At 27.5% G+C, this 13,637-nt stretch overlaps 2 protein-coding genes and 1 long non-coding RNA gene across 7 annotated transcripts in view; 2 read left to right on the top strand and 1 right to left on the bottom strand.

The window, feature by feature from the left end:
* The window catches only part of LOC147906999 (uncharacterized), a 79,346-nt gene that overhangs the window by 49,411 nt on the left and 16,298 nt on the right, over positions 1-13,637 (bottom strand). The window lies entirely within an intron of this gene.
* The window catches only part of LOC105152590 (uncharacterized), a 63,512-nt gene that overhangs the window by 36,049 nt on the left and 13,826 nt on the right, over positions 1-13,637 (top strand). For 3 of the 4 annotated variants that reach the window (XR_015547914.1, XM_087415030.1, XM_087415032.1), the window contains exon 4: positions 13,002-13,406. Coding sequence is in view for 3 of the 4 variants with exons in the window: in XM_087415030.1 (XP_087271156.1) it covers positions 13,002-13,406 (405 nt within the window). In the remaining variant the exon portion in view is untranslated. Of the gene's footprint in view, positions 1-10,653; positions 11,090-11,840; positions 12,246-13,001; positions 13,407-13,637 lie in introns of those variants that run through there. The other variant, XM_087415031.1, reaches the window with a different exon arrangement.
* Positions 1,682-7,923, top strand: LOC147907005 (uncharacterized). The gene is made up of 4 exons (XM_087415255.1): positions 1,682-1,977; positions 2,747-3,151; positions 3,896-4,303; positions 5,089-7,923. The coding sequence occupies exons 1-4, from the start codon at positions 1,682-1,684 to the stop codon at positions 5,165-5,167; spliced, it is 1,188 nt and encodes a 395-aa protein (XP_087271381.1). The 3' UTR covers positions 5,168-7,923.

Here is a 13,637-nt window from a genome sequence, read left to right on the forward strand (position 1 = left end):
TATCGGCCTGTTTTGCCAGTCAAACATAAATTTCCACCCGTATTCGCATTCAAGAATCACTTTCATTGCTATTTTACTTTATTTATATTAAAATCAAATCTATGAAAGCATTGTAAACAGCAGTTTTAAATGGACAAACGCTTTTATAGTGTATACACTCGGGTCAACACTACGTCTAAAAAAATGAAAAGCTGTTGCTCCTTTTGGAAACGTCCTCTAGATCTCATATCCGCTCAACCATTTTATTAGTTGGAGCGGGTCGCAATCGAAAGAATATCGATATATAACTTATACAATAAAAGTGTTTTCCAGATTTTATGATTGCCGATTTAGTTTCTGAGTAATTTTATTAACAGTTGTTGATATAACAAACTATAGTGCAGAAAAGCTAGTGAGAGCGTGTGCGAATTTTATAACGATGGAATTCTAAACGCAACAACGTTTACCTATCAACCGTCAAGCGATCCGGTTTATATTTTAATTTAAAAATAACTATTAAGTACTATACGTGAAATTTCGATATATGTATAAAACATCTATTATTATCCAAAATAAAGTAAAAAAATAAATAATAATGCTATTGTTTGTTTTTTTCTAATTTCCTAAATAAAATATATTTTTGTAACAAGCAATCGTTATCTTAATTCGTTTATGAAACTTTAATTACGCGAGTTACTAATCACTTACTCTAATAAGCACGAAGATTTTTACGATGTATATCTTCTAGAACTTGTGACCACCTTTCAAGAGGTAATGCACGACGATACACGGAACAGTTAGCGCTACGCCTGTCAACTCGAGTTTCATTGAACGAATGAAAGCAGTAGTAACGCGAACTTGCTTATGCACAGTGCTAAGCACAACGAAGACACCGTAATAATAAACGCTAAAGCGTCTATAAAATGTCGGTAAATTATATCAAACTAAGTATTCAATATTTAATTAAAAGTAAATTGGCTAAATATACCTTTAAAATTTTTTGGAGTAACATTTACAAAAAGATTAAAAATTAGCCAGTGAAAAAAAGCCTTGAAAAAAAATGAGAACATTTTCACCTCTTAAGAGAATAGAATTCATTCTTCTAAGCAGATTTTACTCTTTTGAATAAATTTAAGCAAGTCTCCAATTTTTTCAAAAAAAGAAGTACATTTTTGTTCCTTTGGAATAAAGCTCTCTCCCAAGCAACTTCTTCAAAAGAATGAATCGGCTACTTTTTGTTTATTCAGAACATGAAAATTTCAATTCTTTTTTTCAAGATTGAGTTTTCATCACAAAAGGATTTAGAGAGTATATTATGCTTTTTGTGCTTTTCAATAACTGTAACAGTTTATGTTATATTTTACTTGCGTTGTGCTTTTGTGGAAAAATTAGCGTTGTTAAAATATAACGAATATAAAATTCGTATGACAGATTTCAGTAATGGAAAGGTTTGTCACTTAAATATAAATATTTACAATGTAAAAAGAGCTAGATATTGTAATATATAAGACTAATCCATAGATCTATTAAATGTCGTTTATCAAACAGATTCAAAAATACAAACATCAATATTTATATGTATTCCATCAGAGAATCATATCTCTGTCTGTAAACAGTTTAGCAACAGTCTCTGCAAACGATTCTTTACATAGTTTCTGTACCTTTTGCGATTAGTTACCAATAATCCTTACAAAACGTTATAATGGCAGAACAAGAAGTAGACGATATTCTAATCCCAGTTCGTCGTTGGACGTGGCCATTATATTATACAAAATTAACAAGTAATAATGAGGCAAAATGTAATCATTGTGCAGAAATCACTATTTATAATAATAGATCCTTAGCTAATTTAATGAACATTTGGGTGAAGAGACATCCAGACATATTATCAAAGAACAGCAAGAACGAAGATAATTCGATTGGGCTGGGATTATTTTATCCGCAAAAAAAGCCGATAGAGATGCAACATGCAAATATGTCTCATCAATACGTATCAAAGTATTCACTCAAAGTCATTTAACATGTACTTCACAAGTAGGTGTACTCGAAGTATTATAATAAAAAATTATTTACGTACAGAAGAATGTAACATAATATAGTAAATGGATCATGTTCAGCTAAAGAAATGTCACGCAAATAAATATACTCAAATAAGGTGACAAAATTATTAAACAAATTTTTGATACTTGTCAAATATGTTTGTCGTTTAAGCATTATAAACTTACAAAAAAAAAGTTCAATTTATTGAGTACAACACAAAATTAGAACATTTTAATCAAATATTAATAATTTGTGTAATGATAATAGCCAGCACAAGCCAAAGAATATGGAACACAGACAAGAATTTTAATCTATTACAACTGTTATTTTCACAACACATGATTTCTGAAGTTGCAAATTCTATTTTCTTAATTCCTTTTCGTTGATACCGCAATTCCTTATAAAACTAATCGGTAATCATTTATGTTACACAGCCTTATTAAATAACAAACTGAATTCCATGTTTCAAATTTACTATTACTGTGTTTAGTATAAAAAATTAGTGAAAAATAATTTGAAAAATTCCAATTTTTGCCGGATAATTATCAGATTTACAGAATATTTAAATCTGCTTGATCGCTACATTTTTGATCGCTATTAAGTGTTAAAATAGTAGATTTAAAAAAAATTATAATTTAGTCCGTATAACGGAGAATAAATATAATTGAAAATAATAGCTTTAACGTACTTTTGATTACTTCTTTAATAACTTCTTATGTAAATATAGGATAGTCAATCCAAATTCAGATCTGGTAGAGGGCAATAACGAGAGCAATTCAGACAATGACATGATTGCAAATGAGGATATAATTAAAAAGACAGATTTTATTCCAGCTCGTCTTTATATACGTAAACATTACACAAAATTACCAAAGCGTAATGATGCAAGATGCAACTATTGTAATGTAAAATTCGCCATACTTAACAAAAGATTAGCTATTTTACATAAACATTTGGTGAAGAGACATCCAGACATATTATCAGAAGAAGAGAAAAAAGAAGATAAATTCGAATGGTCTTGGGATTATTTTATCGCAATAAGCAAAACAGAGGCAACATGCAAATTATGTCACTTAACAATTGAGTATCGTTCAGCCTATCAACTCAAGAGTCATTTAAAACGTATTCACAAGTAGGTGTACTCGAAGTATTATAAATTAAAAAATTTATTTACGTACTGAAGAATGTAAAATTAATAATAGTAAAATGATCAATGTCAGCTAAAGAAAATGTAACGCAAACAAATGTACTCAAATAAAGCTAGAAAAATTTATTAAACAGATTTTTGATACATGTCAAATATGATTTGCACTTTTAAGCATTATGAACGTACAATAAAAAAAAATTCAAAATTTATTGAAATAACAAACACAAAATTATAAATTTTAATGAAATATTTAATATATGTGTAGTAGTACTGCGCGCAATCAAAAGAATATGGAAAACAGAACAAGAATTTTAATCTATTAGGAACTATGTATTACAACGCATGATTTCTGAAGGTTGGAATTTCTATATTCTTAATTCCTATTTCTTTGATAGCGCAATTCCTTATAAAACTAATCGGTATTCATTTATGTTAAACAGCCTTATTAATTAACAAACTGAATTCCATGTTTCAAATTTACTATTACTGTGTTTAGTATTAAAAATTAGTGAAAAATAAAGTGAAAAATTCCAATTTTTACCGGAAAATTGTCAGATTTCCAGAATATTTAAATCTGCTGGATCGCTACATTTTTTATCACTACCAAATGTTCAATAGATTTTAAAAAAATTATAATTTAGTGCGCATAACGGAGGATGAGTATAATTGAAAATAATAGCTTTAACGTACTTTTTATTACTTCTTTAATAACTTCTTATGTAAATATAGGATAGTCAATCCAAATTCCGATCGTGTACAGAGCAATAGCGAGAGTAATTCAGACAATGAAATGATTGCAAATGAGGATATAACTAAAAAAACAGACAATTTTAGCCCTGTTCATCTTTGGATACGTAAACATTATACAAAATTACCAATGAATAATTCGACAAGATGCAACTATTGTAATGCAATATTCACTATGCAAAATAAGGCTTTAGCTAATTTACATGGACACTTGATAAAGACACATCTAGACAAATTATCAGAGGAAGAGAAGAAAGAAGACAAACTTCATTGGACTTGGAATTATTTTATCGCAGAAAGTGATACAAAGGCAACATGTACAAAATGTGACATAACAATTACGAACTATTCAGTAACTGATCTCAAGATGCATTTGAAACGTATTCACAAGTAGGTATATTCCAAATGAATTAAAAATTAATTACCGTAATAAAGAATATAAAATTAATACAAGTAAAATGATCAAAGTCAGCTAAAGATAATGTAACGCAAATAAATATAGCCAAATAAAGCTAGAAAAATTTATTAAACATATTTTTGATGCATGTCGTCAAATATGATTTGCACTTTTAACCATTATAAACGTACAATAAAAAAAAATTCAAAATTTATTGAAGTAACATACACACAAATTAGAAATTTTAATCAAATATTCAATATATATGTAGTGATACTGCGCGCAATCTAAAGAATAGTGAACGAGGAATAAGAATTTTAATCTATCAGACACTATGTAATCCAACACGACATGATTTCCGAAAGGTTAAAATTTCGATTTTCTATTTCTTAGTTCCAATTTCTTTGATTGCGCAATTCCTTATAAAACTTTGATATAACTCTATAATTCCTAATCGGTATTCATTTATGTTACACGACCTCATTGAATGCAAACTGAATTCCATGTTTGAAATTTATGCATATATATATTATTTCTGTTTAGTATAAAAAAAAAGTAATATTATATAAAATATTCTTATTTTTATCAGACAATTATCAAATTTACAACATATTTGAGTCTGCTTCGTCGTTAAATTTTTGATCCTTCCTAAATGTTCAAATAATATGTTCTAAAAAATTTATAATTCATTCCGTACAGCGAAAAATGTACATAATTGAATATAATATATCTACTGTACTTTTAATTGCTTTTTTAATAACTTGTTATGCAAATGTAGGATATTAGGTCCAAATTCAAATCCTGTAGATAACGAGAGCAATCCAGATAATGATATGAGTACAAATGAGGATATATAACTCTAAAGACAATTTTATCCCAGATCTCGTCTTTGGATACGTAGACGTTACACAAAATTGACAAGTAGAAATGAGGCAAGATGCAAGATTATTGTAATGCAAAATTTAATATACATAATAAATCCTTAGCTATTTTACATAAACACTTCGTGAAGGCACATCCAGACATATTATCAGAAGAAGAGAAAAAAGAAGATAAATTTTATTGGACTTGGGATTATTTTATCGCAAAAAGCGATACAGAGACAACATATATACTATGTAATGCAACAATTTTTCTAAACTTGCAAGTCGTTTAATACTACACTTAAAACAATGTCTTATGTAAGTATAGAATGATAAAAAATGTAAGAAAGATAAAAAATGTGTTATGCAAATACCCATGGTATTTACTCAACAAAAAAAGTGTTAGATAAATTTGTGTAATACGTGTCGATAAATATGATTTATAAATGCATCTATTCATATACATATGTATATGCACATATTTATATTATATACAAGGTTTAACTGAAATAACGCTCACTAAGCGTACAGTACAATTCCTTTTATATATATAAAAAGCTGAATCAATGTGTCCTCTAATATTTTGCAATTTTCGCAATAGTTGACGAGATATTAATTTCTAAAGATTACTAAAACGGATAAAATCCATGAATAAAACTGTTTTAAGATACCTTTTAGTATTCTTTGTGAAATATTTTGGAGACATTTCTTGAAGAATTCTCCAAAAAATATTTTAAAGTTGTCTTGTATACGTTCATTTTAAACATTTTGCTCATTAGATAACTAAAAAAAGTATTACAAAAATTGTAAAATGGTAGAAGACTTTTCCATTCAGTTTTTTATTAGTAATAATACTATGTGAATAATGGGTGTTTTTTTTTCAAAAACACTCTGTATGTATATCTTTATTATAATTTTATTATATTATGCACATATTGGGGTATTCTTGTATATGTGCGTATGGGCGTTTGTTCGTATGTGCGTGCGTGCGAGCGTGCGTGCATGCGCATGTACACATGTAGGCATAAATTATACAATTATATACATAATTTATACAACTTTCTCTATAAACATCATTTTCCTTTCAACGTTACAACGTTTTTAACATCAATATTTTTCTATAGACAATTACTAAAACGAATATAATTGAATAGCATATAAATAGAAGGGTTTAAATTTGTTTTCTTATTTAAAAGTCATAAGTAATATTTTCATGTGCCGTCGTATAATATTGTCGAGTATTTAATATATAATTATAATAATAAATGCCAAATATTTTATCACTTTATCAAATTTTTGTCACATTTTATCTCAACACAGATTCGCACAGAGCTTCAAATTCTATCGATTATGAAGAGTTTCCGATTCAGACTTGGCAGAATGTGTAGAATTATCTAATTTGGATGACGATTTATTACTTGATGAAATCTTTGATCTCTTTCAATAAGAATAATTTATTATTATGTATAAAATAAGTAGCGATTATATATAAAACATGTACATTTATTGACAACTGAATTGACGGTTTCGAAACTAAATTAACCTTACGCAAATGTAAACTTTTAGGTAACGGTAGATTAGTAGTTTTGCAAATCTCAAATTTTGTATGACGCATACAACATAATATAAGGTATAATTTTAAGCGTTTTTCTAATATTGTAACGGTTAATATTCAGCGATTTTTTAATCAAAATTTTGTTAACGTCACACGAGTGCATCAACTGTAATTTTTTAAATTTGTCTTTTGTTTTAATATGATTTTGTATTTCTGACATATAATATTTTAAATATAGATCTTTTCCCATATAATACATGAAGAAGTTATTTTATTTCATCTTCATTCTGTATTATATGGAAGTAAATTCATTTGTACTTGCATTCACTGATTTATATTATTTGTAGTGTACCGATTATATGTATATACATATAATCAGATCACAATAAATCAAAATGAAATATGAAATAGACAAAATATAATATAGCTATTTTTAAATTAAACGCATTTCGAAAAAGCAAAATTTTACTGAATAAAAACAAAATGCAATTTAAAGCTAAAAATAGCCGTTTGATTCTTTAACATAAATGTAAGTATACTGTAAAAAAAGATGGAAATTACAAAAAGAAATAAATACATTAAATAATTACGTTTATATTGATTAGTATAAAACACTATATGAAGTACTTATTAACTTAGTTATTACAAATAAATGTAACTTAAGTAAGTTACAGAGATATAAGTGGAAAAAAAGAAGTTGGATACGCTTACTGAAAAATGAATCTAACTGTATTTCATTACAGATAATGAATTACCTCTCAACCTTGATAGAAATATAATTTGTGTTTCTTAGGCCCAGTTGCATCAATGTTACTTTAACTTTAAATAAGGCTTAAAATTTTCTGTGTCTCTGTCTCTCTTTTGCTTTAAAGCGAGACAGGAAGCGTTTTAAGCCTCGCTTAAAGTTAAAGGAACATTGGTGCAATCGGGCCTTATACAAACTTCTATAATTAAACTGTTGACTCAGTGTAATAGAGAGAAATGAACCTGATTCTGAGCTGTCCTCGTCATAGTTCACATATGCGTATGTATGCGTCCTGTCTGTGAGTATCGTATAAATTTATATGTGAAAACACTATGTTAATCGTAACAGAAATTATCACAAATGCAAAATTTCATTGCAAACTTTTCATTCATCAGCTTTTTAATATAATTATATTATTGAAAATAATTTAATAAGAATAATTTGCAGTGTAATAAACATCTTTTTAAAAAAAAGATTTAAAAAAGGCGCCAAATTTACATGTATCTTCTGTAAACCCATAAAAAAGTGATATATAAACTAAAAAAAAAACGTTACATAAATCATATAATTCATGTAATAATATTGTTAATTTTGTATTATAAATTATCCCTCAGTAGCTTAAAAAAAAATGCAGTTTGCAATGAAATACAACATTTAATCTATTGTAAAAAAAATTAAAGATATTAAGCATCACAAAATGAGAAAATTTTATTAAAAAAACAAAATTTTGTATGTAAAAAAATTTGCCGCGCGCGCTGTTTGACCTCGAAATATAATAAGTAAATGTTACATAAAAGAATTGAACGATTTATTGCTTAATTGGCATTAATAAACATTAAAATTACAATCACAATTACAATTAAGATTATAATTAATTTTAAATCTACTTTTAAATATAATTTAAATCGCATGTCTTATCGGCATCGCCCGGCGTCGTCGTCGTCGTCCTATATCGTCGTCATTGTCGCCGTCGTCCAGTATCATTATCGTCTTTGCCATCGTTGACGTCTAACGACACGACGTAGTTGTATCGTCATCCTTATCGTCTTTCTCACTCTCTCTCTCTCTCTCTCTATCTTTCTCTCTCTCTCTCGCTCGTTCGCTCTCGTCCTCTCCCTGTTTGCCTAGTATACATAAATTTCACCCGTATTCGCATTAAGAATCACTTTCATTGCTAATTTTACTTTAATTTTATATTAAAATCAAAATTCTATGAAAGCATTGTAAACAGCAGTTTAATGGACAAAACGCTTTATAGTGTATATGCACTCGTGTCACACGTACGTCTAAAAAAATTTGAAAAGCTGTATGATTCCTTTTGGGAAACGATCTCTAGATCTCGGTATCGGCTTCAATTTTATTATTTGGTGTGGTCGCAATCGAAAGATACCGATATATAACATTATATAATAAAAGTGTTTTCAGATTTTTGATTGCGATTTTAGTTTCTGAGTAATTTTAATTTAAAGTTGTTGATATCAAAACTATATTAGATAATGCTAGTGATAGCCTTGCAAATTTGATAACGATATGAATATCTACGCAACAACGTTTACATATCAAACCGTCAAGCGATCCGTTTTATATTTTAATTTAAAAATAACTTATTAAAGTAACTATACAGGGAAATTTCGATATATTGTATTAAAAATATATTATTATTATGCAATAAAGTAAAAAAATAAATAATAACTACTATTTTTTGTTTTTCTAATTTCTACTAAATAAAATATATTTTTGCAACAAGCAATCGTTATCTTAATTCGTTTATGAAACTTTAATTATGCGAGTTTACAATCACTTACTCTAATAAGCACGAAGATTTTTACGATGTATATCTTCTAGCACTTGTGACCACGTTTCAAGAGATAATGCACGACGATACACGGAACAGTTAGCGCTACGCCTGTCAACTCGAGTTTCATTGAACGAATGAAAGCAGTAGTAACGCGAACTTGATTATGCACAGCGCTAAGCACAACGAAGACACCGTAATAATAAACGCTAAAGCGTCTATAAAATGTCGGTAAATTATATCAAAATAAGTATTCAATATTTAATAAAAATTAAATTGCTAAATATACTCTTTAAATTTTTTGGAGTAAAATTTTACAAAAAGATTAAAAAGTTAGCCAGTCTTGAAAAAAAATGAGAACATTTTCACTCTTTAAGAGAAATGAGAATTCATTCCTTCTCAGTAAGATTTTACTCTTTTGGAATTAAATTTAAAGAATAAAGTCTCCAATTTAAAAAAAAAAGTAAGAATTTGTTCCTTTGGAATAAAACTCACTCCAAAAGAAATCTTACTTCAAAAGAATGAAAATCTGCTACTTATTGTTTAATCAAGAATGAAAAGTTTTAATTCATATTTTTTCAAGATTGAGTTTCCACCTCAAAAGATTGATAGAGTATATTATGCTTTTTATGCATAAATAAATGAATTGCTAAGTTATATTTTACGTTTTTTTGTGCTTTGTGGATTAATTAGCGTTGTCTAGAATAATAACGAAATATAAAAATTCGATTGACAGATTTCAGAATGGAAATGTTGTCACTTAATATAATATTTAAAATGTAATATAAGAGCTAGATATTGTAATATATAAGAGCTATATAAATAGATCTATTAAATTATCAAACAGATTCAAAAATACAAACATCAATATTTATAACATTACTTTAAATCCGAAGCGCCACTACGGTCTAAGTATTAAGATGTTGAACTAAAATATATATTATTCTAACGAATAAATTAATTTCAGAAATGATAATTACGTGTCGATATGGTTGTCGACATTAACGCAATTGATCTAAAATGTTAATAATCCACCAAAAATTACCCAAATTAATCTTAAAAAACTGTAATAAACTTATTGCGAAAAAATATTGCCTCGGCCGGGAGTCGAACCCGGATCTCTTGCATTCCGTACAGTTTTTTAAGATTAATTTGGGGAATTTTGGTGGGATTATTAACATTTCAGATCAATTGCATTAATGTCGACAATCATATCGACACGTAATTATCATTTCTGAAATTAATTTTTCGTTTGAATAATATATATATTAGTTCAACATCTTAATACTTAGACCGTAGTGGCGCTTCGGATTTAAAGTAATGTTATTTAACATAACGGTCTTGTTTCCTATCATATTATCAATATTTATATGTATTCCGTCAAAGAATCATGTACATATCTCTGTCTCTAAACAGTTTAGCAACAGTTTTTGCAAACGATTCTTTACATCGTTACCAATAATCCTTACAAAACGTTATAATGGCAGAAGAAGAAGTAGTCGATATTCTAATCCCAGTTTGTCGTTGGATACGTGGCCATTATACAAAATTAACAAGTGGTAATCAGGCAAAATGTAATCATTGTGCAGAAATCACTATATATACGAGTAATAATAGATCCTTAGCTAATTTACATGAACATTTGGTGAAGAGACATCCAGACATATTATCAGAAGAAGAGAAGAAAGAAGATAAATTCGATTGGGCTTGGGATTATTTTATCGCAAAAAGCGATAGAGAGGCAACATGCAAATTATGTGGCTCATCAATTACGTATCGAAGAGTATTTCAACTCAAGAGTCATTTAAAACGTATTCACAAGTAGGTGTACTCGAAGTATTATAAATTAAAAAATTTATTTACGTACTGAAGAATGTAAAATTAATAATAGTAAAATGATCAATGTCAGCTAAAGAAAATGTAACGCAAATAAATATACTCAAATAAAGTTAGAAAAAATTATTAAACAAATTTTTGATACTTGTCAAATATGATTTGTACTTTTAAGCATTATAAATGTACAATAAAAAAAATTCAAAATTTATTGAAGTAACATACACACAAATTAGAAATTTTAATCAAATATTTAATATTTGTGTAATGATATAGCGCACAAGCAAAAGAATATGGAACACAGAACAAGAATTTTAATCTATTAGAAACTGTGTATTTCACAACACATGATTTCTGAAGGTTGAAATATCTATTTTCTTAATTCCTATTTCTTTGATAGCGCAATTCCTTATAAAACTAATCAGTATTCATTTATGTTACACAGTCTTATTAAATAACAAACTGAATTCCATGTTTCAAATTTACTATTACTGTGTTTAGTATAAAAAATTAGTGAAAAATAATTTGAAAAATTCCAATTTTTGCCGAATAATTATCAGATTTACAGAATATTTAAATCTGCTTGATCGTTACATTTTTGATCGCTATTAAAAGTTAAAATAGTAGATTTAAAAAAAATTATAATTTAATCCGTATAACGGAGGATAAATATAATTAAAAAAAAATAGCTTTAACGTACTTTTTATTGCTTTTTTAATAACTTCTTATGTAAATATAGGATATTCAATCCAAATTCAGATCTGGTAGAGGGCAATAACGAGAGCAATTCAGACAATGACATGATTGCAAATGAGGATATAATTAAAAAGACAGATTTTATTCCAGCTCGTCTTTATATACGTAAACATTACACAAAATTACCAAAGCGTAATGATGCAAGATGCAACTATTGTAATGTAAAATTCGCCATACTTAACAAAAGATTAGCTATTTTACATGACCATTTGGTGAAGAGACATCCAGACATATTATCAGAAGAAGAGAAAAAAGACGATAAATTCGATTGGTCTTGGGATTATTTTATCGCAATAAGCGATACAGAGGCAACATGCAAATTATGTGAGTCATCAATTAAGTATCAACAAGTAACTCCACTCAAGAAGCATTTAAAACGTATTCACAGGTAGGTGTACTCGAAGTATTATAAATTAAAAAATTTATTTACGTACTGAAGAATGTAAAATTAATAATAGTAAAATGATCAATGTCAGCTAAAGAAAATGTAACGCAAACAAATATACTCAAATAAAGCTAGAAAAATTTATTAAACAGATTTTTGATACATGTCAAATATGATTTACACTTTTAAGCATTATAAACGTACAATAAAAAAAATTTATTGAAGTAACATACACACAAATTAGAAATTTTAATAAAATATTTAATATATGTGTAGTGATACTGCGCGCAATCAAAAGAATATGGAACACAGAACAAGAATTTTAATCTATTAGGAATTGTATATTTCACAACACATGATTTCTGAAAGTTGAAATTTCTATTTTCTTAATTCCTATTTCTTTGATAGCGCAATTCCTTATAAAACTAATCAGTATTCGTTTATGTTACACAGCCTTATTAAATAACATGAGGCATCAACAAACTGAATTCCATATTTCAAATTTACTATTACTGTGTTTAGTATAAAAAATTAGTGAAAAATAAATCGAAAAATTCCAATTTTTACTGGATAATTATCAGATTTACAGAATATTTAAATCTGCTTGATAGCTACATTTTTGAACACTACTAAATGTTCAAATAATAGATTTAAAAAAAATTATAATTTAGTCCGCATAACGGAGGACAAGCATAATTGAAAATAATAGCTTTAATGTACTTTTTATTGCTTTTTTAATAACTTCTTATGTAAATATAGGATATTCAATCCAAATTCAGATCGTGTAGAGGACAATAACGAGAGCAATACAGACAATGACATCATTGCAAATGAGGATATAACTAAAAAGACAGATTTTATTCCAGCTCGTCTTTACATACGTAAACATTACACAAAATTACCAAAGAATAATGCTGCAAGATGCAACTATTGTAATGTAGAATTCGCTATAATTAAGAATAGATTAGCTATTTTACATAAACATTTGGTGAAGAGACATCCAGACATATTATCAGAAGAAGAGAAAAAAGAAGATAAATTCGATTGGTCTTGGGATTATTTTATCGCAATAAGCAAAACAGAGGCAACATGCAAATTATGTGACTTAACAATTGAGTATCGTTCAGCCTATCAACTCAAGAGTCATTTAAAACGTATTCACAAGTAGGTGTACTCGAAGTATTATAAATTAAAAAATTTATTTACGTACTGAAGAATGTAAAATTAATAATAGTAAAATGATCAATGTCAGCTAAAGAAAATGTAACGCAAACAAATGTGCTCAAATAAAGCTAGAAAAATTTATTAAACAGATTTTTGATACATGTCAAATATTAGGTGTTGGAATTAATTCGTAGCGTTTTACAAGTGATGGGAAGTACTTTCATTAATGTA

This window comes from Acromyrmex echinatior, chromosome 17, assembly GCF_024713525.1.
Source record: "Acromyrmex echinatior isolate Ae372 chromosome 17, ASM2471352v2, whole genome shotgun sequence".
NCBI classification, from domain to species: Eukaryota; Metazoa; Arthropoda; class Insecta; order Hymenoptera; family Formicidae; genus Acromyrmex; species Acromyrmex echinatior.